Here is a 25,656-nt window from a genome sequence, read left to right as displayed (position 1 = left end):
AAATATTCGTTTAATATTCCCAGTTGCTAAATTTTCAACTCAGTGCAAGCAAAATGGAATGCTCCAGCTTAAGTAATTGCCCGCAGAACTTGGGCTATTATATTTCTCGCAGTGCCCTGCTAATCCAACTGAAACTGCGAGGGATTTTCACCGCAATTCGGTAGCCGGCAAGTAGCTGAAGCCGAAGTACGTAGGTTGAGGCAGGTCAGTGCACCCTGGGCATGTGATTAAAACGCTAAAACGCAGACAATCATAAATATTAAATGCGCCATATTTTAGGGTCTCCGTGGTCGCTGGTGCCTGGGTCCCTGGTTGCCTGGGTCCCCCAAAACCGATAAAGTGGGGGACCCACCGACCAGAATGGTTTCACTTTTCTTTGAGCGACACCTGGCTGCGAGCGGAGCGGCCCATGCCCATGACTCACGGAGTTATCCAGCGACCAAGTGGAGACGGAAGGCAGGAAGGAAGGGCGGGAGTTGGAAGACGGAGGCCCCAGTCTCAAAAAGTGCATCATAAATTATTTTGCCTTTGCGGCTGCGATCAGCGCAACTTTTATTTTTTTCTTCTCAGCATTTTCATTTGCCAAAGTAGTCACACGGTCAGCGGTTGGCGGCCGGAGTTGCAGGAGCGGCTGGCGGGGATTGGCGGATCTGGCGGATCTGGGGGGATCTGGTGATCTGGTGATTTGGGGAGCGGACCACATTTGTCGCCAGCCCAAGCGAAATCGAAATTGAAATTGAAATCCTGGTTCAGCCCCAGCCAAGCTGTGGATCCAAACGGATCGGCAGCCGCACTTTGGTCACGAATGTCGGTCAAACGTGTTTGGTTTGCTATTTTACAACTTTAAATATGCCAACAATGGCCAAAAGCCACTAAGGCACAGTAACCAGTAAGCCCCTCCACCCAAACCCATGGTTTGGATCCAAAAAAAAAAAAACATGCCACATCCTACCTGGGCCACATGCATGCCTAATTTGTGTGCATATTTCTCGGGGGATTATCACTGTCACACTACCGCCACCAAGTCTCGAATCAGCCACGATCTCTGGCTCTTTCGGGGGCTCCAATTACAATCCGCTGTGGATGGAGCTTTGGCATCTGGCATGTGAATTCCAATTTCAGAGTTGACTCTCATAAATGTAGAACCTATTAGCTCATTACGATCTTCGAATGGTTAAATGATTTGTAATACCTTAACGGTGCTAAGCCCTTTCTTGAGTTAAAATACATTCCTGAAAGTCTTGGCAGTAAAGTCAACTAACTAATTAGTCTTTTTTTGTCTTTCCCATATTAAGTTGCAAGAGGGACAGCCAAAACGTCGTTTGCCGGCAATTTCCCTTTCACCAATTTGAGCGCTTCCTCTCATTAATATTTTGCAATGTTTGGCTGGCAGTTGCTTATTAAATTCAAGTTATGTTTTCACAGTCTGTTGCTTGTTATACTTGTAAGCAATTAGCCCATTTGTTCATGGGAAAAGAGAAAATGTAGCGAGTTTTGGGCAGGAAAATTGATAGGCAATAAGTGCATGGAGAACTTTGTGCAGTTTTCTCACTTTCCAGCCACTCTGCAGTCACTCCTTTAAAGGAAACCTTGCGCTGAACTCATTTTTAAGCCTAAGTCCCTATCTTGATTTCATCTCTGGCACTTACTTCTCGTCCCATTACCCATACGCCGTGTTGCGCCATCATGAAAGTGGGAGATCGGCGGGCAGCGTTTGCGGCAAATCATGAAAACTATTTAGCCCACAAACAAATTTCTCACATAATTCACAAAACGCCGTAATACGGAAGCCGTTTCTAGTTGCAAATTTCACTCGGCTGATAAGTCGCCAGGCAAATTTGCAGCACTCAAATTTGAATTTCATGTCCCTTTTATCGGTGCGACTATCTAACGCTTAGCGGTTCAGTTCAGTTCAGCATGGGTTGGTTTTCGCTTGGTTTCTATTTAGTTTTGTTTTGCTTGCTTTTGGCTTTTTTTTGTTTTTTTTTTGGCTATTTTTCAGCTTTGGTTGGCCCGGCTAGAAGTAGCCATTGTTGGTGTCGCTTGAGGTTTTTTTGGCAAATTTGCCTGGCCATAATAGCGATTCGTGCTGGGGGGTTTTCGCCTTATTGGGCGGTCGCGGTTCAACGGATTGATGTGCCTCTGTGTGAACAGCAGAGTTTTCCCACCTACCCCTGGTATTTTTATATTGGTTGCCGCGAAGTTATAAAATATAGAAAATTATGCGCATCGGCTACTGTGGCTGCCATCAAAAGCGGCGCCGAAAGTCGGCTCAAGTCGAGTCGAGTCGATTCGGTTTGGGCTGTTGCCTGTTGCCTGGCACTTAACACCTTTTTGACACACAGCCAGCGACGTCAAATGCAAATGAAGATAAATCGCTGCCTCTGATCTTTTTAGCACCTTTTTGCATACATTCCCCCAGTCCAGTCCAGGCGCAAAAGCCAAATCCAAAGTCTCCAAGAGCTCTAAGCCACGGTGACAGCGCCACGAACATGCAACATTTTGTCGCCGGTTGTACAACTCCTGAATGCTGCCGAATGCCGAATGCCGACTGCCAAATGTTGCCGGTGTTGCACGGTGTTGGCCACAGCCTACGACTTTTCGCGATTATGATGGCAATGGCAGCCCAGCCCAGGACCAGGCGATACCCTCTAAGGGGATTATGGGATTTCAGCACCTACCTCGGGGCTATCAATCATCAAAGATGCCACCTGGTGTCGTGTAAAAGTGGCGTGGTGTGTAGGAAATTATGGGGATTCAGTGTATTATTGACTGATTTAATAATTTCCGGCTATACCGGAAATCTATAGATCTATAGGTCTCTTTGGTAAATGAAATATACAATTAAGATCCTATATTAATATGCCAATATTTTTCATTTATGCAACTCCGAACATTACTAAAACAATATCTAACTCATGAGCCACAAAATATTGTAATTCATGTTAATATTATATATGAAATATTTATATTTTGCCATGCTAATATACAGCGTATCTTATCTTCCATTTTGCAGCACAACTTTATGTATTTGGGGTTGGCAATAAGGTCAAGGGGGGTTGTGTAGGTGGAAGAGGTGTTGGTTGGAAAAAAAACTTAAGCTTTTCACTGCAACACAGATGCACACATGTGCAAAAGTGGCAATCAGAAAATTATCAGGCTGCCCCACTGTTGTGGTTTTTCAGTGGCTAGAGTGGGGCTATTGTCATTGTTTTTCGATTTTTGTGTTTTTTTGTGGTGCTGCACTGCAAACTGCAGACGGATGAGGAAGTTTTTTGGATTGGGCTGCATTTGTGGCATGCTACCAACTATCGGCAGCTTGTCGCTGTTTTTCTCTTATTTAAATTACGAAATGTTTTGTCAACAATTTGTCCACTGATTTATTGGCTTTTGTGGCGTTGGTTGCAAGCTACTTGCCACATGGCAAGACTGCCACACCGGGCACAATAGCCGCGGCTAATCGAAGTTGCCAGTTATCAGCTGGCTGAGTGACAGGTGCATAAATTGCATTTAAAATCGAAAGTTGGGCAGACGCCCAGAATGAAAGTGAACGACGTGCATCCATTAAATGTGTGCCACTCATGTGGCATCACCACCACCATCATCAACTTGAGCCACCAGCAAAATCGCGGTGGTGCATTGACTCGGTGCACTCTGCACCACGGCAGTCGCATTCGCAGCTGTCCATCAGAGAACTTTCGATTTCGATTGCGTAGTGCGTCAACTCGAAGACTTTCCATTGTGGCGTTTGTTGAACCGATCTCGGCTACATTGAGAAAAATCTCTGTAAAATTGGTCACCATAAGGGGTGTAACCTAAAGCACTCCCCCAGCAATAAATCTAACTAAGGACAGGAATCTATCTAAGGATACAAATTCTAGTCCCATTAAAGTAAGGGTATTATACCAAACTTGGTGGGTATTTCTTTTTATAAGACTCATTCCAAAGTGTTCTTTAGATGCTTTAAAAAGCTATTTATATTGATATCTATCTACTTGGCTTCGAATCTGAAAATGACGAGTAAAACTAGTTGAAATGTGTCGTTTCATTTCAAAAAACACCATGAAAAGGATATAGTCCTGAGTTACAGACTGTTTCTATTTTTTCTCTCTCTGTGCTAGCAAAGATCGCAGACGTGAGGAGGGTCAGGAACTGGGACTGGCACTGGGACTGGACCTGGTACTGGGACTCGGACAACAACTGCCACAGATCGCACAAGAAACACATATTTCGTAGCTTTTTCGTTCGGGCTTGAAGTCGCTGTGAGTGACACACAATCGCGTTTTTTGCGCATAGTTCCGTATTTGGTCAAAGATAATGATGTGAAATGCAGCAACAACAGCGTATTCCCCAAAAACAACAACGGCGACAAAGGCGAAACGACAGCGACAACAAGGCAATCACCCACTCAAAAATCGTTGAGGAAAAATTGCCAGGCTGACGCGAATCGTCCATGTAAATGAGTGAAAATGTTTCAACTTAATTCTGTTTATGTGCGTTCACGTTTTGGCCAAGAGAAACTCCATTCCCAACCATAGCTTCGCACTAAGAAAACCAAACTAACAGAAAAACAAAAGTATATTATTGCGCATGCTCTCGGATTGCCATGACAGAATCGGAGTTTTGCAGTTGTCAGTAGGAATAGAACAGATAAACAAACTAATCGGACGAAACTTTATCAAAAGGAACCGTATAGGAAGGCGCACTGACCATGTCCGCCACGGATATCGAGCCCACGGGAAAATCGGAAGTGGATGGTGACCTCGAAGGTTTGCCGGTCGATCCGGAGGCTCCAGATGCTGCGGCAGCTCTATCAGCCAGGCGAAACAAGCCGTACTTCAAAAAGTTCAAGGAGCCGGACTCCGACGAGGATATCGGCGATCCGCGACAGCTGTTCAATGTGCAGGAGTCCTGGCGAACCCTCATGTCCCTCTCCAGTTGCCAAAAGGTCATGGTGTCGTAAGTTATGTAGGGGAACCTATGAGGCATTCAACACACAGCTCTATTTTGGTTATTATGCAGAGAGAAAGCTCGAAAGGCCCTGAAGATTGAGGTGGGCGTCAATGTAACGCAGGAGTTCCCATGGAAGCAGGTGCAGTTTAAGGACCTTAGAGATGTGCTCTTCGACGAACTGGAAAATTCGGCTGATCTGATGAAGAAGTTCAAGAACTTCAATCCGGAGCACTTTGTCCTGATTGGTTTCTGTCCACTGTTAACCGAGCAGGAAGATGATCCGCCCGAGGGCGAACCCTTCATCTTCTACTCGAGCATCAAGGAGTCGAAAATAGCCCTGGGTATCATCCAGAATATGGAGCACTTCGAGCGTTGGCGGATGCAGCGACGTCTGAGAAAGAAGCCCCGTCGATGGGTGAGCCATGGCACTGAGGAGGAGATGACCATCATGGTGGAGCGCTTCAAGGACGAACCCATCGATGTGGAGATCCAGAGCGTATATCCCATTCAGATGCCGCGGCACGTGGCCTTCGATTACCGGATGACACGGGATGTCCGGGATGGAGTGATCGAGCTTTTGCCCAATGAGAACATCAAGTGGGATAACGTGACCAAGAAGCGGGTCAATGTGTCGGTGCAATCCGCTCCTCCGAAAATCGATAGAGAGCAGCAAACCAACCCGACTTTTCCATCGAACGCCTGGTCGCAGTACCTGTACGAGATTGATGATGAAGGTGGGTTTCGTTTGTTTATAATGCAACATCAATTTAAATATATCCAAAGACCTTGAGCTGGATAATACGGATGTGGACGAGGAGGAGGAGAAGAAGAAGGCCCAAGCTAAGCCGGGAACATATGTGGAACCCGAAAAGAAACCCCCCGAAATGTCCGCCCAGATTGAAATGTTGCTCAATACCCTGGAATTTAATCAGATCGACAGCTATCGGTGGGTTAGCAAAAAAGTTTTTAGCTTCGTTTAAATTTATCTCGATGGATTTCTTCCCAGCGATGACTATTCCTTGATATCCACACGACAAGTGGTGCAGTACTCCAATCCCTATCTGCAGGAGTTCCTCTGTTTTGCCAACATATCAAAGAGCAACAAGCGCTTTGTGGCTGGCTACGATTGGTATCCAAAACTATCCGGACTAATAGCGGTTTCATATGCATTCAGTACTCCAGCTACCGTAAATGAGGCCAGTAATCGGGTGGACTATGTGCAGCGGGCGGTTCTCGAGCCCAATCCCGTACTCCTGTGGAGCTTTTCCGATAACCTCAACTATAAGTTGGAGTTCGAGGCCCCAATCGAGAATACCGCCCTGACATTTTGCCCCTTTAACGGGGACATCTTACTGGGAGGCAGTAAGAATGGTCAGGTGGTGTTGTGGGATCTTCAAGGTCGCTGCGAGAAGCTGGAGGAGGAGGAGTATTTAACGGCGGCCCAGGCCAAGTACCGCATTATGATCGGGGAGTTCCTAAACTGGACTATTGATATCGAGGACAATGTCATTGCACCGGCCACCATTTCCTTGTTGGATTGCTCACCGAAAGGTGCCATCACAGGATTTTATTGGCTGGGTCGGTCGATATATTTAAGTCAATTTGGAAAGGTCTACAATGACCCCGATACTCGGAACCACCACAAGTTCTTCGTCACGTGTGCCTTCGATGGCACCATTACCTTTTGGGACTTGGACAGTAAAGGAAAGGGTGCGAAGGAAAAGATGCGAAACCGGATGCTGCCCAAGGAACTGACCTCAAGTGAATCCGCATATAAATCCATGACCCTGAAGCCCACCTACAATCTATACTTCCCGGAACCGATAACTGGAATCATAGCGGACACCTCGTGCTTCTCTTGCCTAACTCCTGTTGGCAAGTTGATACACGCCAATCCCTCGAATTATCCCATCAAGTTGATATCCAAGGATCCGCCAAATGTGCGCCAGAGCATGATAGTGTCCACATTTTATGGTCATGTCAGCCGGATTGATTGGCAGGGCACATATACGGAGGGGGAGGCCACCGAGGTGATCAACAGCTCGATACCCTTTGCCATGGTCCATGATGGACCTGTGGTGATGGTGAAGAAGAACCCCTTCTATCCGGAGTTGTTCGCTTCCATCGGTCGGACCATCCTGGCCATTTGGAAGGAGGACTATAATTATTCACCCATCTTTTGGCGGAAGAGAGCCTGTGACCTCACCGCCGTCGCCTGGAGTGAAACGCGTCCGGCTGTTTTGTATCTGACTAGAACGGATGGAATCCTCGAGGCGTGGGATATACTGGGTAACTAGACGTTAACTTAGCGAATCGAATGTTATTTATATCTCCAAACAGCCCGCGACGATGATGCATGCCTCACCGAGATCCTTGGCGGCGGTATCATTACTGCGATAACGGAGCATCGTCCCTCGCTTCCCTCCAAGATCTTGGGCATTGGTGATTATAACAGTAGCATCAGAATGGTGAAGCTGCCCCATTCCTTCGATGTGCCCCTACCCAATGAGCTAGATCAGCTGATGAAGTACGTCCTGAAGGAGGAGCGCCGCAAGGTGGGCATTCAGGCGTGGGAACAGAAGTACTACGAACTCAACAAGGACATCATAGAGGCAAAGCGGGAGGCTGCGGCGGAAATCCGCAAGGAAATGGATAGGAAGGAAAAGGAGGAGCAGCTAGCCACCAGGAAAAAGGGCCAAAAGTCCGGCGATGAGGGCGGTGAAGGGGGCGAAGAGACCAAGTAGGTAATAATATTATCGCAGGCTTATACTATTTTTTTCTCTTTTTGCACTACCCAGAGGTAAGAAGAACTACAGTGGCTTGAACTACAACGAAAAAATGGCTGTCAAGTGGGACGAGCTTAATCTTAACCGGATGATGACCATTTTGATGTCCCGCAAGCAAATGGATCCCGAGAAATTGGCCAGGGAGACGGCGCTGGAGAAGGAGCGGCACGCCTACGAGGTTGCCAAGAAGAAGTCCCATTTGGATGTCCTGTCCAGAGTGGAAAACGATATCGCCAACATACGCTCCAGAATCCTGCCGGCGGAGCTCCAGGACATGCAGCGCAGTGAGATGATCGCGGAGAGGGTGAAACGCGAGGTTGAAGAAGCGGACTCCTATGAAAAGGTGTGCGAAGACTCCTTCGAGATTCTGAACAACTTCAACGAGTTCAAGCCAATTGACTACATCGAGTTTCTGGAGCGGGGCCGCAAGAGACGTCAGCTTCTGGATCAATCCCTGGGTGGAAACACGGATCGACTGCGGTGGTACGAGGACAGGGTCAGATTGGGGGAACTGGGCGAGTGCCAGTTCATATACGAGCCCCTTAGCGGATCTCAGGCGGAGGAGTCCAGTCAGCACGGATTTACGGCTCGTCAGAATATGATGTCGAAATCGAACAGCGATATTATTGTAGACGATTTCGACGGTTAACAGTTTGGTTTGGTCCTTATGATTGGCAAATGTTATTAAATACTCTATTATATAAATTTCAAATGATTTGGTTCTTCCATTTTGTTAGTATGGGTGTGAGGCAGAAAATAATAAAAGGCTGGCTTACATGCGACAACCATCCTATACTCAAGTGGAAACTTAAAATGAAAAGCATAATCATGCTATGAAGATAAAATCAAATTTTATCTATTGACTTTCCACGCCATTTTAATGCTTTTCTTAAGCTTTGTTTAGATAGCGCATTAACTAAGCTGTTGGCCATTCAAAGTGACCCACCCATCGTGCTAAACGGTTGACTACCTCTGGCCGTTTGCCAAATAAAATTCGGCTCTCAATTAGGGGCCCATTGAACCTTGAAGAGCCGCTTCCGCTCGACGGCCAGCTGGCGGGTTCAAGTTTATGACATTTCTAGGCATTATGTTTGTGTGCACAAATGAAGTCATCCCGTGGACGAGGCGTGCCCCGAGTTTAATGAACCTGCCCCCCAAAACGGGCAGGGGAAAACCCAGTGGACTGGACTCCAAGTGGAGTTGGGGGAATTCCCACGGCCATGCAACCTCTGCAAAGTACTGCAGCTAAAGTACATTGGGGCAGGGGTAAATTTGAATGCAAACCGACAGCGGCAGTCCATCATTTTCGCAAGCAGATAATGATATACATTTCGGAAGCAATGCATCTGAACTTTACCATAATTTCGAGTGCATTATTATTGGCCCGCTCTGGGCAGTTGAATGCAAAGTTGCAGATACATTTTGCGTTGCATCATCATCATGGACGTCGACCACCTGTTGTCCTTAAAGCGATAAGTATTAAGTGATTTCTGGACAGCCGCTCGCGAGTTTTCCTTTTTTTTCCCCCCATTTATTTATTAATACAATTTTCGTGCGCTTGCGTGCGTCTGCAACTGAGGCAAGTGCATTTACATAACAATTGGCCTTTGAATTCAAATTGGCAGCGGGCTGTGGCCCCTCCATCGAATCGGGCTATGCGGCGACTGTGAGGCTGCGGGTCTGCATTAAAATCTCTTTACCGCCATTTAAAATAATTTACGATCTTATGCAAATCGCCGCTTTCGTTGCACTAGCCCCAAAACTTGCCACCGTGACTCGACATAATGCTCGTTGGCCAGAAATTAAACGCACACATCGATTATTCACGCCCATTGTGCGCCACTTAACAATAACTCAAAAGTGGAAGACCGCCACAGGTGTCATGGCCAAAGACAAGCTCACACTTGTGCGTAATGGGTTTATAACTTTTTTGATCCTTGAAGGATTAAGGATGCTGCATGTTAAAAACAGTTTCAGATACATTAGGATATACGCATTCTGAAGAACATTTATAATTTTACCAATTAATCATAACAGTTTATTTCAAGTGGATGTTTTGCACTCTTCAATTTCTTGAAAATCAAATAATAAAAGCTTGTCTGCTGAGAATACTGGACTAATTAGTCCATGGATTAATCAATTATGGCTTAATGGGCATGGAGATTTAGGACAAAGGGTGATTTTGCGAAGATTTTGAGCTCCTGATTAAGTGCTGGAATCGTGATCCTTATCCACATCGGAGAAATCGATAAACTCCCCAAGTCGTTTGAGCAATTGTTTGCAAGAATCCCGCTCCCCAAAGTAGTTCGTCTTGGCCAACTGGCTAACCAACTCCAAAATGCTGACCAAAAAGCTTTTAAATTCCTTTTCGTACTGGCCCATATCCTGCTCGAGTTTTTTGGTACTTCTCTCTCCTATCGAGGACTCCACAAAGTCACAAAAGTTGAGACACAGATGGCCAAGTGTATATAGAGATTTCACAAAGGTGTTGGCAGAGGGTAGCAACCCAAGTCGCAGGCATTCTTCCACGGTGGTCTCCAATTTGTTAACTACCTCGTCAATACTTTTGGCCTTGTCCACCGTTAAGGTCAACGATTGCCATCGGGGCTCGGCGATGTCCTGGATGATGTGCTGCTCCAAACTTATCATACACATGAGCATACGGTGGCGGAGTTTTCCAGATCGATAGGTGATCTTGAGCCCGGTACCCTCTGATGGAGTTTGCCACAGGACTGTCAAATGGTGTTTCACATAGTGCAAAAAGAGCAGGACACGCTGCAACATTTGCAATTCATCTAGAAGCTCCGGGTAAAGAACAAAGCTTAGTGGCCATTTGGCTTCATAGCGAAGTGCTAATGCCTCGTAGCCGTAGAGATTCAGGACCTCCGGAGGGTCCCCCTCGCTGGAGCTCTCTTTTTCTTGCTCTACAGCTCTTTGTGCTTTATGATGTCTATCCAATTGTGTGGCTACATCGCAATCCTTAAGCTGACAGCGCAGCATATCCTTGAAGAAATCATTGGACTTTTGTAGAGTCTCAGTTAGAAGGCTCTGTAGTTTCTCGGGAATCAACCTGTCCACATTGTACTTGAGCAACTCCTGGCATTTGTTCAGCAAAGTCTCGGAGAAGCCCTCCTCCTGCAGCAGAAAATATGACTTTAAATTGCGGATGTGTAAAGGCAAATTGTGGCCCTCCACCAAAACCTTGAGAAGCTTCTGCGCTGGCAACTCATAGCATGTTTTGATGATCTCCTCATGCCCCAAATCGCTTGGACTATATGCAAGTGGCAGCTGCAGCAGCTTCATTGAAACATTGCACTGTCGCAGAATATTTAGGTACTTGCCGGCCAGAAAAACATCATCCGCCAGGGGAAGCAAGAAACCCGGCAAGCGTTCAGGCAAAAGGTTGTACCGCTCCGCCCAGTAGGCGTGGCAACATTTCTCCGGCGCCAATAGAGTACTGCTCATTGTAGTCGACGGCTCCGTGTCTTCCACAAAAAACTCATGCTGCGTGTCGAATAGAACACCTTTTTGAATCCACAACTGAACTATCTTCATGTAAGTACGACTAACAGAAGACAAAACTTTGGCCACCCGTTCCTTTAGATCTACATCAGTGTCCTTCTGATCCCGGTAACTCTGATCCAGCAGTGTTAGCACCTGGGCGCTGGTCAGATTGCCCCGGGCACTATATGACATGCTGGAGAAAGACTTTAGAATAGGCAACCAAGGACGCACCTGTCGCACCAGATCCTTTAGATTCAACTTCTTTTCCTGCAAATCTGTTTCCAACTTGGACTGTAGATCATAGTAGTCCTGCATTTGGTCACCTAACGCCGAGGCTAAGGCAAGACGCGTTCTTCCACAATTTGGCGACATATTGGTCTCCTCTATATAGCTCTGGATACTAATATAATAACCTATCAGGGGTAATATTTCATTTGCCAAAGCCCTGAAAGCCCCATTGAAAGCCTCATCCAAGCGAAAGCGAACCTTGGCTATATCCAGCGCTGACATTTCGGAAATCTGATCGATCTGGATATCAGGCTTTACATATGCAGAGGGAACCCCGGAGAAGGAATAGATTAGATCCCTCATCAGCAACTGTTCCTGGCGAGGCACACCCATCCTGGACAAATCTTCGTTGGCAAGAAAGTAACCTCCAACGCTCTCGAAGATCCACGACTCCTGCCGCGGCAAGCCATTGGACGAGCTCGTGCTGCGATTGAGACCACTGTTTCCGCTTCCCGATGGACGGTTCTTGCCATCGACGGATTCCTCACGGTCGTGAATTATCCGCATCTGGCGCTCCAACTCGTCCCTGCTCAGGTGAAAGCGCACCTTGTTCGCAAAGTCACTCACCGAATTGTCAGGATTCATTGTGAGTAGGAAAATATATCAAGGACTGAGCTAAAATTTCGAAGCTCGAAATTATTTTGGTGTCGTTTCTGAATGACTATAACTACTAAGGTATCTTTAAAATTTAATAGATAAGACTTAAAGCAAACAACAAGATAAAATGATATAGTCGAGTTCCCCGACTATCAGATAGAAATTGGGGATAAAATGAAATTAAGTTTTTTGCGAATCTACAGAAATTTACAAGATATATAAACAAGTGGAAAAAATACATTTTTCAAAAGTAGACGTCTAGAAAGTAGACGGTAGAAAACTACCAAAAAATTAAAAAAAAAAATAGATTTCTAAATTTGAATGCAGTATTTTAGAGAATTGCGCCCGAAACATTTAGAGGTATGCCACTTCAAAATCCGATTAAGATAAGTTGAGTTATGGAGCTTAGAACCTCAGCCTTAGGACATTTCTTAATTTTTTTGAACTTCTTCAACATCATACATCAGAAAAATTACAAAAAAATTTTAAAAATATATATTTCTAAATTTGAATGCAGTTTTTCAGAGAATTGCGCCAGAAACATTTAGAGGTATGCCACTTCAAAATCCGATTAAGATAAGTTCAGTTATGGAGTTTAGAACGTCAGCCTTGAGACATAAATATGTAGCGTTAGTAGAGTTTGAGTTACCATAAAAAATAGGTGGCAGTGCTGAGTATCTAATTCTTGCAGGGTTTGATTTCAATTACTGCTGATTATTTTACATAATTTCCAGCCATTGTTAATTGTGGTTCCTTTCGGTGATATCCACTGAATCGAGGAATAAGCTTAGAAATGTAAATCACGCTGGTTTTTAATCTGAATCCGCATCGTGCCCAGCGGCGATATCTTCGCTTCTGGTTCCGCCGAAGCCTGGAGCCACAGGTGCACTTCAATCCCATACTTCAAAGTTTCGAGTTGAGTTGGGCGATCTGACGCCCAGTTGTCAATCAAGCGGAGAAACAGAATCAACTGACGAACGTGCTGAGAATTTTCCATCAATTTCACGCGGTGGGAACTACGAACTTTCTATGTGCCCGTATCCAAAATATTCGCACACAGCGAGAAAATGTTTGTACACAATTTTGGACGATTATATATTATAAACATTTACATTTTTGCTTTGGCTTCAAGCCAAATTATGTATAGTGAAATATGTGAATATATTTACAATCAATTTTTCCTCTGCATGTGGGACAGTATCGAAAGTATCGCACAGGCAACGAGATAACCATGAGAACACTTTATACATGGGCTTTTGTCGCGTGAGTGCCACTTGTCGTGTGTTTGTTGCTACTGCTGTTGCTACTTCTGTTGCTGCAGTTGCACTTGCTGTAGTTGTTGTAGTTGTTATTGTGTGTGCCCCCTTTTTGTTGCTGGGCTCGTTTTCTCGCTGTTCTCATTCTAAACAATGCAAATGCACCGTCAGCGGCTCTGCCAGCAACATTAGCATAAATAAATAAATAACCGTACAAGCAACGAGCGGGTAAATAACAAAATAGCACCACGGCCAGCCGACCACCACCGCCAGTAACATTAATCTACGCTCCAAAAGCTTTCCGATGGACGCTCCATGGGCTTTTGTCCTCCTCGCATTTTATAGCAATAGCAGACACCCAAAACACTTGTTTGCCTTCGTCGCCTAGCGGCGCTTGCACTTCGCAGACTGGGCTTGGTGCAAGGGAATCGCCTAGAAACGCCCACACACGAACTGGTGCGAGTACAGTGGGGACAGGATATGGGAAACTGGCTGATTCAAATTGTAAGAAATAGTTATACACATTTATATACAACTTTGAGCGTTACGCCTGTGCCTTAGTAAACTGCTTTCTGAAATAAAATATTTACGCTATAATTTTGCAAGTGCCCTAATTTATTGGCCAACTTACTAAATGCTGCCTGCATCAGATAACTGTTTTTATGCCATATATTTTTTTGTTATTTTTACCTACATAGTGATTCAATACTTTCATAGTGATTATCATTTCATTGCTCCAATTTTTACTTTCATCCTTTCAGTACAGTGCTGTAAATATTTTAGTTGAACTAAATACCACCAATTTTTCCACCCCCTTTTAGTGGTCTTCCAACCACTGTGCCTAGGCCGCGGATTACAACAGCAACACCTTCGCCTTCACCGTAAAATGGGCCTCCCCTGCGTGTTTCACATGTGTCGCATGTGACTACTGTGGATTTCGCAGCCGCTTCTGCCGGCAATCAAATTGAGTGCAAAGCTCGGTTAACAGCCGAGTATTCAAGTATTCAAGTGTTCGAGTATTCGGCCAGCAGAAGAGGTGTGATGTGTGTGTGAGTGTGCAGCGAATGCAAAAACAGTTTCGATTTTTTTTCAATTTTTCTGCCTTCTGTTTTTGTCTCGATTCGGTGGGGCCCTAACTTATTGCATTATTTATGTACGAGTAGTACGCTTTTTCTGGGTTCCTCAGTAAGCCGCACGCACACGGGCCGCACCAGAAAATTGTATAAACAAAACGCGGAAAGCCACAAAAAATGAGAAAAAAAAAAATGGAAAAAAAGTACAAGTATCAGCGGTGACAATCGCAAGTGCAGGGCTCTCTCTCCGTCTCAAGTCTTGAGTCTCAAGTCGAGTCTACTGCTCACACTCACTCAAAGTTTGCCGAGGTGGAGAAGCAAACTCGGCGGCATTCTCAGTCAAACAACAAACGCAACTGAAGTAACAACGGTTCCGTACCGCGTACCGCCCCCAAAACAAAAGTGAAATTCTATTAGTTAGCCCGCGTCTTGGCCAATCCGCCCAGGAGGAATATCACAGTGCTTAGCCAGAAATCAAACGAATTCGTGGGAATCACGCCCCCAAAGTTATGGTCATTGATTCCGCTGAAAGTCGGACTGAGTGCTGTGCTTAATGTTCCAGCTGCGCAGGGAAGTCTGGAGCGAGCGGTTGGGAGTCTGGGTGCAGCGCCTCCTAGTCATCGTCCTGCATCTGTGGCACCGCTCCAGCATGTCCTTCGTTCGCCGTCGCCAGGACGCGTTCAAGTGGATTAGGCGCCGCCTGGCCAGGAGGGAGTGTCACGTGAGTACACCGAAAGAAAAGGGCTACTAGCAACGTGACCCCTTTCAGTCATTAATCTGATATTTTAGTCTCCACTTTGTCTCAGTTGGGCTTTGAAATGAGATCACTGGTAGATAACTGCTCCAGACTTGACTAGATAACAATGTGGAAATGAAACACTCATTGAGGGTACTCTGTCGATTGAATTACTGAGTTTATCGTATAAATGATTTCATTATTGGGAGGCTGTTTTAGTTTTATCGCCAATTAGTTTTATGTCCAATTACTAAACAGCTGGTTTATTACTTTTTACAGTAACATGTATATTAGTGCATACTGCAAAATAAACCATGCTAGTTTACAATTGTAGGAATTGTAGTATGAACGAAGTTGCCTGGCTACAATTAAGTTGGCACTGATTACAGGAACACCATTAATGTACAAAAATAAATAAATGAATAGAAGCATCTGTATGCATTAATATTAATGGCAAACCTTAGTACTTAGCACTTTTTAGAGTCAATAAAGTCGGTGCTCTATTATACAGGCCTGCAAATAAGTTTGTATTTAACCAAGACATTAGGCATACCCAGCCTAAACAAGTTTTTGTACCTCAATTAAGTTTATGTATTTACTACCCTGCTTAGATCATCCTGCACTAGATCCCAAGTGGGTCATCAATCCAACTCGCAACCCTTAGATTTTAGCTGGAATTCAATTAAAAGTTACTCAGCCAGGCTGCGAATTCAATTAAGCACAATCATTTTTGGCTTTTGCTGCAATTTTTAGCTAATTCTGGTTTTCCTGCGAATCGGGGCACAGCCGGCTGATGAAAAGGGTTAGAAAAGCTTCGCACTCGCGTGACTCGCTATAATTTCTCCATCAGAGCTGGTGGTTCGGAGTGGTCTGAGGCAAAGGAGCCCACTGTCTGAGGCTTTGTTCCGCTTCCCGTATCCGCCGGCTCTACCGGGTGGGTGTGTCCATCGACCTGCCGGAGACATAGGCTTGGTTCTATATGGTACATGTATCCCTAGTTCCAACCCCTGGCGGTCGGAAAAGTGCGAAACACCCCAACTATTTCAGAGCGCCAAACAGTTGGCGTTGAGCGATTATGGCTGTCAGCTTGAAAGGCACTTTCAGCCTGTTATCAATTCAAACAAACGCCAAAATGCCACAAATGTGAAAACCAAGCGACAGGCGAGGAGCCGCTAAGAGGCCCCCAAATTGTGCAAATCAAATTGAATGCCGTTTTATGAAAGTTGAGTTGACTTTGCCGGCGATTTTTGGCAATTATTTGTAGCTGGCATTTGTGCGATTTCGAAATTTTTGTACTTGTAACAATGCGGATCTCAAGCAGAGCACGTAGGGGTTAAGTTCAACGCCCATTGCATATTAAAAAGTTTTCTAATATTTAGGCAGCACGCTGATATGAGCCAATAGAGCGCAAAATGGGTGTTTTAAAAAATAAATGAGTAGACTGGCCCTTTATGGTAATTGCATGCATAAAGTTCATTTTAAAGTTCCTAAGTATGTTAATACATGTGATTATCGTGAGTTGGAGAACTTGTTGTAAAATCATATATGATATATCTAGTCATTAGACCGGAATCAAATCACGAACTAGTGACTCACAAAAAGCTTGGAAATTAATTGATTTTAATTGCCTGCGGAAATATTGATACTCTTGCTCACAACCCAATTCGCAGTGCAACTTTACCCTAATGCTCGTGTTCGCACTGCGAGTGAAATTATGGCAGACCCACCGGGAAGAGCACTTAATACTTATATTTATGGGCCATCGGTGGAGCCCATATATTGTTTATCCCGCTGGCAAATGTTTATTCGCACCACTCCAAGTTTCAGCGACTGCCCAGATTTTTTTGGTGAAACTAAAGCGGAGTAAACACTCATCGCGTGTTCCGATTAACGAAATCGCATGGGGCTCTCGAGGCCAGGAACCAATGCAGCCCCAGCTCGTTGGCGTTCTAGGGTAAGCCTGCGTCTGGCATCGTAAACAAATGGCCGTCGCAAGGCATCAGCTAAATACCGACAAAGTAGCAAACAAAATATATGTGGACAGCCCTCCATTTGGCGTACATAGTATATACGGGAACTTGCCAAGTTCAAGGCAGGAGTTGAAGATGTCTATATGATGCTTTGTATCCAATTGTGGCAGAGGGATGGGCAGGAAGCAAGGGCGGCGGCTTTTCAGCGGGGCAAACAATAACATTGTGCATAAAGCAGACCTCAGTCCCCCGCCCGGAATACTGACTAAATGGCAGGCCGAACTATGGGATACTCTTTGAACTGGGTATCTAAGAAATACACAATGTTGCGAAATTCACGTAGCTGTAATGCCAGAGACTTTACTGCTAGAAAGGAAGTGCAGATCCTGTATAATTTTAATGATTTTCCTTAGATAAGTAAGCAATCTTGCGTCCTGAAATGGTTGGACATTGATCTGCATGCAAACTCGGTTATTTATATATCTTCCGAGTTGCCGAAAGCCCAAGCAATTAGATGGGAAAACAACGTTCTTGGAAATGCATGTAAATGTATTCCTTCGCTGATTGTATTCTAATGCAATCGCTGACCAAGCGGCCGTCAAAGTGGAGATATTCCTGTCCACATCCACATCCACTATAAATCACCGATAATTGTGGGTGTGTTGTGTTTATTGTTGTTGCTCCATTGATGTTCCGCGAGCGTTTTTCTGCCGGCCATTCAAGCGGTTGAGTCAGCTGAGCTCGATTTGAGCGAAAAAAAAAGCTGAAATCAAGCGAAAAGCGCCCAGGCAAAATGCAAACAAGCGTTCGCACGCATGGAAAATCATTGAAGCCTGCAGTGGAAAATGGGTTTGGGCGAGTATCTGTGAGTTACACCCTCGATTCCGTTCCGACTGGGCTTTTCCATATTGCGCTCCGCTCATTTCAATTTAGTTGGCGCAAAGCGGCCGCCGCAAACGCTTTGAACTCGTTTCCCGGACAGACGGACTTCATGGCTCTTGACGTTTTTCCTATATTGATCTTTTCGACCGATTCGGCAACACAAAAAAAAAAACAAATACAAAAAATGGGAAACGTACGCCCAGTGAAGCAAAATTTGTGCGCGTTTTGATTTTTTGGCGCGTTTTTCATTTGTTTTGATTTCGCGTCTGCGAACCTTTCTGCCCAGTTTTTTTTTTTTTTAAGTTTTTCCATGGCTCTAACTCTGGCTTTTTCCTTTAGGCCACACAACTATGTATTGATAAATTGCCAGCCGACGATTTCCGTCGTGACCCGCGCGTTATGCAAAATGTTCAAAATGTAAATAAATATTAAAATAATACACAAGATCACGAGAAGGGGGAGCCAAAAGTATCTGCCACACTGCCTTCCTTTTGTATGCGCCCAGCCTTTTGCCTTTGTTGGTTTAAGCCGTTCGGCGTTTTTTCGTGCGATTGTGCTGTGAAATATGAAGTGAATCTGTCTGGCCAAGTGAATATCGCCAATGCAACAATAATAATAAGCAATAATAATAATAATAATAATGCGAGCCGACAAATTTCGGTGTGCCTGCGCTTTATTTATGAAAACAATAAACGCAACCCAACAAACTACGCATCAAGCCCGAACCCAAACCCAAACCCGAACCCGAATCCGAATCTGGATTGGAGGTGGATGTGGACGTGGACGTGGACGTGGATGTGCCGGCGGTTTCCTGGCACGCATATAATTTGCATGTGGATATCGATCTTTACGACCGGAGACGCTTCGACGATGGCTTATGTAATCTGGAAAATATTCATGAAGCAATATGCCCGCCTGCGCCACGATCCTCGGCCCCTCAGTCCGAAGTTGATCTGGCATTCGTATGCGGCCATTCAGACGGTGGGTCACCCTCAATCTCCCCAGCATTCGGGGTCACCACGTACCTTTTGCGAAAGACCCTTGGCCCGCTTCCCTGCCCTTTATTGATTTAAATTGAGTCATTTTTCTCGGCTCTGGCCATCGGCCATCGGCCATCGGGGAACACAAAGTAATTGTAGATTAATATGGCTAGCTGTGTTTTGTGTTTTGCACTTTTTGGGGGCGTGAAAGTCTGTGATTTGCGACTAAACGACGGCCAGTTCGTTAAGGGAAGTTGGCGAAAGTTTTTAGCATTATATGAAGTTTTGGGAACTTTTTGCGAGCAACAGGTTTCTTTCGGCGGCAACTCAGGAGTTTTGCAGCGTGTGCGATTCATTTAGTTATAAGTTTTTTGGTTAGAAATTCACCAACTGGTTCTTCTAAACAAAAGCCTTTTATAGATTGTAAGATACTTAGCCTACATACTCCTGCATAAATCACTTCTTTTTTAACACCGAATTAACTGCATTTCTCGACCAGTTTAAGGAACAACTTTACGACTGTTTTTGCTACACTTGAGATTGGCAATTTCCGACACTGAACTAATCCGATCACACCTCGATTGGCGTTATTCAATCAGCACTCTACTGGGCACTCTACTTATGTGCGCCGCTGTTTTCCTTGACATTCGAGTGCGGCGACAGTTGCATTTCCCGCCCATTAACGAAATACGATAGCGGGGGATAGGAAAAGTCAACGTGAAAATGCAAAAGGAAATGGCCGAGATTTGGCGGCTTGGAAAAGCAGCAGCCAAAATGCGACTCGACAAGGCAAAAGGCTGTTGCACAGAAGTAGGGACCACCAAACTAGATAAACGAACTGCGACTGTCTGCCTCCATAGATAATAACAATTTGGAGAAGTAAGAGATGCAATAATTCAACGAAAAGTGTTAAAATGTCGATATTAATTGCAGAGTGGCAGCGCTTGTGGTAGGACTACAATTCAAGAGGTAGCCGATAGTCCCAGCCCCCGCAGCCCCCGTATCGCATTTAAATAAATTGCGATTATGCCGCAAATGTGGCAGCCGGTACACCGAACTATGCACTGCAACAAATTGGCTAAAATAATTGTGAAATATATAGAATATGATGTAACACTTTGGGCATAAATGAGGAATGGCAACTGTGAATGGAACTAAGATGGGCTATGACTTCATGTGGTAGCTATGCTGATTCTTTTTCAGTGTACTCTGGGTGCGGGACCTGATCTTGCACTTGGTTTTCGGTGGTTTCGGTGGTGCAAGTGCCACCGCAACTGGCCGTGCGCTAATAATATTTATCAGTGGCTCATTTGTTCGCCGGACAGATGGACAGGTGGACAGGTGGACGCGGAGCGTTGCATTCAATGGCCAATAAAGCAAGAGAGCAAATAAAAATTGCAACTAGCAGGCTAATTGCGCCGCCTGTTTGGTGATTTTGGCGCTGTTAACTTGGTTGGCTGGCTGGCCAATTCCAAATAGGTGGATGCCATGGGGATGGGGATGGGAATGTGTTGGAATGGGATGGATGGTGGCTCTGCATCCGCCGCTCGTCAGTTTCAATTCAAAGCGCAGTTTAAGTTTTCGGTTGCCGTTTTCCACATTGTTCGCTGCATTCGAGGCATGCATATTTATTTATCGCAGCCAGAGTTTTGCATTTTAACTAGAAATCATGCAAAAACGCCGCGACATGCGATTGCCAACAAAAAATCGCCGACGACGAACGCCTTTCAAATCGAATCTCCGAAGCTGTTAAATGCGGTTGAGAGCGATTTTTCGTATGCTTTTCCTCAGACATGAAAATCTGTTTAATATTTTCCCGCGCACTCACGCACGACGTGGGAATTTTTCAGCTCGCGACTTTGAGTTCGTCTTCGTCTTCGTCGGCGACGGCGAAATGCAACTCAAAACTGAAAACTCAAAACCAAAATCTGCAACGCAGCGCGGAAAATGCCGAAACATTGAACCTTTCATAAACCGCCGCCAATTGCCATGCAGCTGTTATTCAACGCACGAGATGCAAATTTGATATAGGAAATGGGTTTTTGTAATCGAATAAGCCGATCTGACCCACAAGTGGAAGGAAGTGCAATGGTGCGCCTTTAACTGCGGTATTGTTACAACAATTTCGTTATCATTTCAAAGCTATGGCAGTCGAATTAGCCGAGTTACAGGGTAGCATTTTATGCAACTAATCAACATTTTAACATTACTAGGAATTATTTAGCATTTTCTCCTCAACACGTATGTATATTGGTCAATATTAGCTCAGCATTAAACAGGTTGTTTCATAAAGTAACACTTTTATATTGGCTTTTTTCAGACAGACTCCCAAGCATATGCATTTTCCTATTGGCCACCCCCGCCGTTTACCTGCTTACCTGTTTTCCTGTCCAGTTTTCAGTTTCTCTTTCTTTAACCTTAGTCTGGGGTTAGGACAGCCCATTAACGACACGCATTCACAGTCATTTTCAATTTCTTGGGGCTGTCACTTTAATTTGGAAGCAGTGGCAGTTTTAGCCCACTCATTTTCACACAGATACACACGCACTCACTCAGTCTTTCTCTTAAAAAAATGCAATTTACACAACCCACACTGCCTTTACAAATTCCCACATATACCTTTTTATTTTACATGTTTATATGCTGCTAAAACATGGCTTTTTATATTAGTTTTTTATGGTATAATACTTTAAAGCTCTGCCCTCTAATTCCATTTACAAGCAAATGTTGTGAAATGAACTTAGGTCCTTTAAAGATCAGTGAACAAAACGAGATGCAAGTATATTTAATTTTATGGCATATTTATAAATCTTGTCACCATTTATTAGACAAAATCGTAGTCAAAGTTTTTCGATCCGTTACAATCTCCAACGAGCAAAAACAATCGTCTAACAAATTAGTTACTGACGCAATATTTCTGTATATCTCTCCGCTTTGAAAACCACACGCAATAAATTAAATTTGCTTTGTGGGCAGAGGCAGTGCGTCCGAATGGCAATGGCAATGACATTTCCAGCTTTTTCGCTCTTAGGCTCCAGCTACAGCTCCTCCGCAGGTGTTTAGATTGCCGGAGTAGGTTGTCCAATTAATAAACGAAAACGCAGTCATAATGTTTTGATTAACACAAATGTGACAAGAGATGCATAAAAATTAATTTCCAATCTTGTCCAAGTCCACTAAATCAAAGGGGAGTGGATCTTGGACGGTGGATGGTGGATGGAGGATGCCCGATTCCGATGTGGGTCACGACGGCGTTAGGTGAAACCGTAGATGCGTGAGAGAGTGCTGAAACGGATTGGTTGGGCGATCGGCATATATTTCAGATACATGGCATGGCCCCAAGGTTGTGCTGTCGCTGTGCAGTGAGGCGACCTTCCTTTAATGGCTTGTCCAGCCAACTAGTGCAACATTTTCGATTTCCTTTTGACGCGCGGCCATAATTTGAACAGCGGGCTAGCAGCCCAGCTCAGCTCAGCCACCAACCGACCGACCGACCCACTGCCCAAGACTCACGCACCGCCGCCGCCGACCAGACCCACCAATACCCACCGATACCCACCGACAAAACGCCCCCGGGCGGGCCGAACCCATTCCAAGCCGCATCCAAAAGCAGCAGCAACACCAAAAGCACAGCCAAAAGCCAACCAAACCAGACCAGCCGGGGCAATTAATTGATGAGCAGTGGTCGGCACTTGGTCAAGAGTTGGCATGACAGCAAATTGCATTTGCCTCTGATTCTGCCTTTTTTTTCTCCACAGATCGTGCGTGCCACTGCCATGGCCACTGGGCACTGATCTTCAAGCGGAATGCAGCCCCAGAATCATGCACTGCAAGAAAGTGGCATGCTTTCTAAAGCAAAAGCTTTAGTTTCCAAAAGATTATCTTATTTCAATACCTTTGTGTTGCACCCTTCAGCCTTTAAACTTTAAACAATGAATTTAGAGAATCCTCACTTTTTTTCAACAGCTGTGCTATGTCCAAGCCTGGATTTTTGGCTCAGTGTGTGGCCCAAAAAGAAAATATTGATGATATATTTATTGGTATTTATTGGCGTCGCTTTGGCCGCACTTCAAACAGCCCGGCCTGAACAAATTGTGGAAATTTATAAGCTTCGACAACAGAAATCTCTGTCTCTGCGGTCTCGTACTGCCAACAAATGAGTGTAGTGAGCGGGTTTAGGGGGCTTTGGGGGCTTTGGGGGCTTTGGGGGTTCAAGTTCGAGTTGGGGCATGCGCAGGCGCCGGTGGCGACATCTGGCGGCCATCGCAGGCGCTTGAGAGGCCGCCACGAAGGACCAAAAGCTGCTAGCAGCAGGACTTGCAGAGCTAGCCGCATTCCTTGGCCAAGTTAGTAGCTAAATTCGCTTGGGCGTGGAAAGGCGAGTGAGTGGGTAATGGGAAAATAAATGGAAAATCGCCGGCACCGCACAATGTCGCATTGTTTGGCCGCGACCAAAAGTATTTCGGTTCGCCAACCGAAAAGTTTAACATGCCAGGTTTTTGTTATGTGTGTTATGGTCAAAGTTTGGCTATTTGCTAGGCCGCATCCCCACACCGTCCTCGAACCGAAAGCCACATCCACTTTCACTGCAAATTTGTGTGTGTTCGTATCTGAAAGAAAGTGAATTCTACTGTGCTACACTTGACCTATGACAACGACAACTGAGGCAGCGGCAAAAACAACAACATGCCCACTAACAACCAACTGGAAACGAACGTTTGACGTTTCATTTGATTGTCATGCAATGCGGCCCCTCGCACTCCCTTTTCCTAGTCTCGCCCCACGGATCAATGCTGTCCCCAATTGATTTCTGTTTAACTCTTAACATGCAACAAGGCAACCCGAGCCTCTTCTCCCTCAGCCCTCTAAGCACTCTTTGCTATGGGAAAGTGGATCGAATCTTGGAGTCTTCAGTTGCATTTCTATAACTTGGCGCAACATATTCAATATTTAGGATATCCTCTTCGGCTTAGCCTTAATGTACCCTTCTCTTAAGCTCAATTGAAATAATTTAATGCTTTAAATTACCACTACAGTCATAGTCGTAGAGGTTTGCCCCACTGTATGCCCCCTGTTGCCAGTGGTAACCGAAGCAATTGTGTTTAATGCGGCTCTTTGCATTGCCCCATTGGCTGTGCATGTGCCGAGCCAAAGAACTTTGGCCCATTTGAAATGCGGCAATTGTGTATCTGGCGGATACACAAGCGCACTCTGAACTCCACACGTGTCTGAGGTCTTTCTCTTAGCTCTTTTCCTCTGCATTTTCAGGCTGACACGAACATCGAGGCAGGGCGAGCAGAAGCAGCTGTTACTGGTTCGGGAGCAGGAGCAGGAGCAGGAGCAGGAGCGGAATTAGCCGAGATCTTGGTGCCGAGTGACACGCAAATCGATGTTCCGGGTGGGGGAGTCCCAGGAGGGCAGTTTCCGAGCCTAGAGTCCACTGACAGGGACATGAAAGAGGCCAGAGCAGCGCCCATAGCTCGCGATGATGTGGATCAGGAGACGGAGGATCCAGAGGAGCAGCAGGAGGAGGAGGATGAGGAGGTGGAATCTCCAGAGGTGGACCAACTGTCCGCGAATGCTAATTATGTGTGCTGTCGATACCAGGGTACAACCTCCACCTCCAGCTCCACCTCCACCTCCAACTCCGGCGCAGCAGCCACTTTGAACCGCAGCAAGTCGCGGGTTCAGAAGTACCTCAAGAAGTGCAAACAGCGGCTAACGGGTCAGGCCAAGATGCCAATGAGCAGTTCCACCACCACGACCACCATCACACTGGTCAGGAATGAGCCAGCAGCCACGACAATGGAGCAGAAGGCACTGGCGGGGCAGGAGGAGGTGCTCTTGGAGGAGGAAGACCTGGCGGAGGGCAGTAACGGATCGTATACGGACGCCCTGCCCATCGAATGCAGTTTGAGTGCCAGCATTGCCGAGGAGCAGCAGCAGCAGGCGGTCGACGAGCCGGAGCCGCCGAAGGAGGAGGAGGTTCCACTGGAGACGGAGGTACGTAATTACACTGAGGGAAACTCACACTAACTGTTGCATGCCAATTAAGGCATGTAACTCATAACGCTGTAGTATTATTAAGTGCCCTAGTAAACTGCCCAGATTAGAAACAGGAAATGCATTTATTTTTTAATGAAGTTAAGGAATCTGCTGAATTTTTTCTCTGTTGTCCACAACTGACGAACTTCCCCAACGTATCCTCCGCAGAGTAACCCCGAAGGAGTCCCTGCACCACAGCGACCTGGACTTCCCGCGGACGTGGACGCCACGCTGGCCCGGCTGATTGACAGCCATCTGTCGCACATTTATCCCGTCTACTGGGCACGCACCCGTGCGATTTTAATCCAGCAGGCACGTGAGCGACTCGTGTGCGGATTCGACGGCAGTTTGGAGCGCTTCGAGCAGCGATTCCTATGCAAATTTGCGCAAATTGCCGCGACTCTCCGCACGGCCCATCAAATTGGCGAGGTAAGAGCCCTAAAGAACACTGAAATCCGGGCAAAAGATATATCATTTACAAGGCAGTTACTCGCAGCAGGCGGAATTAGCCGCAATTTGTTCGGCTCTCCCCGAATGAAGTTCTTTAATCGCAGCTAAATAGTTTGCTTTGGTTTTATGCGCCAAA

The 25,656-nt window shown here is 45.6% G+C and overlaps 3 protein-coding genes across 6 annotated transcripts in view; 2 read left to right on the top strand and 1 right to left on the bottom strand.

Moving 5' to 3' along the window:
* The first annotated feature begins 4,653 nt into the window (after positions 1 to 4,653).
* On the top strand, positions 4,654 to 8,448 carry LOC6544052 (WD repeat-containing protein 63). The gene is made up of 6 exons (XM_026976887.1): positions 4,654 to 4,959; positions 5,023 to 5,687; positions 5,737 to 5,899; positions 5,960 to 7,242; positions 7,294 to 7,693; positions 7,752 to 8,448. The coding sequence occupies exons 1-6, from the start codon at positions 4,712 to 4,714 to the stop codon at positions 8,386 to 8,388; spliced, it is 3,396 nt and encodes a 1,131-aa protein (XP_026832688.1). The 5' UTR covers positions 4,654 to 4,711; the 3' UTR covers positions 8,389 to 8,448.
* A 1,289-nt stretch (positions 8,449 to 9,737) lies between these two features.
* On the bottom strand, positions 9,738 to 12,192 carry LOC6544051 (gamma-tubulin complex component 2 homolog). The gene has a single exon (XM_001971384.3). The coding sequence runs from the start codon at positions 12,114 to 12,116 to the stop codon at positions 9,945 to 9,947; it is 2,172 nt and encodes a 723-aa protein (XP_001971420.1). The 5' UTR covers positions 12,117 to 12,192; the 3' UTR covers positions 9,738 to 9,944.
* A 2,818-nt stretch (positions 12,193 to 15,010) lies between these two features.
* LOC6544050 overlaps positions 15,011 to 25,656 on the top strand; it is a 45,547-nt gene continuing 34,901 nt past the window's right edge. For 2 of the 4 annotated variants that reach the window (XM_026978138.1, XM_026978136.1), the window contains exons 1-3: positions 15,011 to 15,178; positions 24,294 to 25,028; positions 25,239 to 25,499. In XM_026978138.1, the coding sequence (XP_026833939.1) occupies positions 15,011 to 15,178; positions 24,294 to 25,028; positions 25,239 to 25,499 (1,164 nt within the window). Of the gene's footprint in view, positions 15,179 to 18,829; positions 19,027 to 24,293; positions 25,029 to 25,238; positions 25,500 to 25,656 lie in introns of those variants that run through there. The other 2 variants (XM_026978137.1, XM_026978135.1) reach the window with 1 other exon arrangement.

The sequence above is a fragment of the Drosophila erecta genome, unplaced genomic scaffold, assembly GCF_003286155.1.
Source record: "Drosophila erecta strain 14021-0224.00,06,07 unplaced genomic scaffold, DereRS2 tig00000021-arrow-pilon, whole genome shotgun sequence".
Classification (NCBI taxonomy): Eukaryota; Metazoa; Arthropoda; class Insecta; order Diptera; family Drosophilidae; genus Drosophila; species Drosophila erecta.
This window is presented reverse-complemented; position numbering and strand designations above follow the sequence as displayed.

What these genes read in the sequence shown, in the direction of transcription:
- LOC6544052 (XM_026976887.1), top strand. Translation starts at nt 4,712, where the DNA reads ATGTCCGCCACGGATATCGAGCCCACGGGAAAATCGGAAGTGGATGGT. An exon ending in TGCCAAAAGGTCATGGTGTC is followed by an intron (nt 4,960 to 5,022) that starts GTAAGTTATGTA and finishes GTTATTATGCAG; the next exon opens with AGAGAAAGCTCGAAAGGCCC. An exon ending in CGAGGCGTGGGATATACTGG is followed by an intron (nt 7,243 to 7,293) that starts GTAACTAGACGT and finishes ATCTCCAAACAG; the next exon opens with CCCGCGACGATGATGCATGC.
- LOC6544051 (XM_001971384.3), bottom strand. Translation starts at nt 12,116, where the DNA reads ATGAATCCTGACAATTCGGTGAGTGACTTTGCGAACAAGGTGCGCTTT.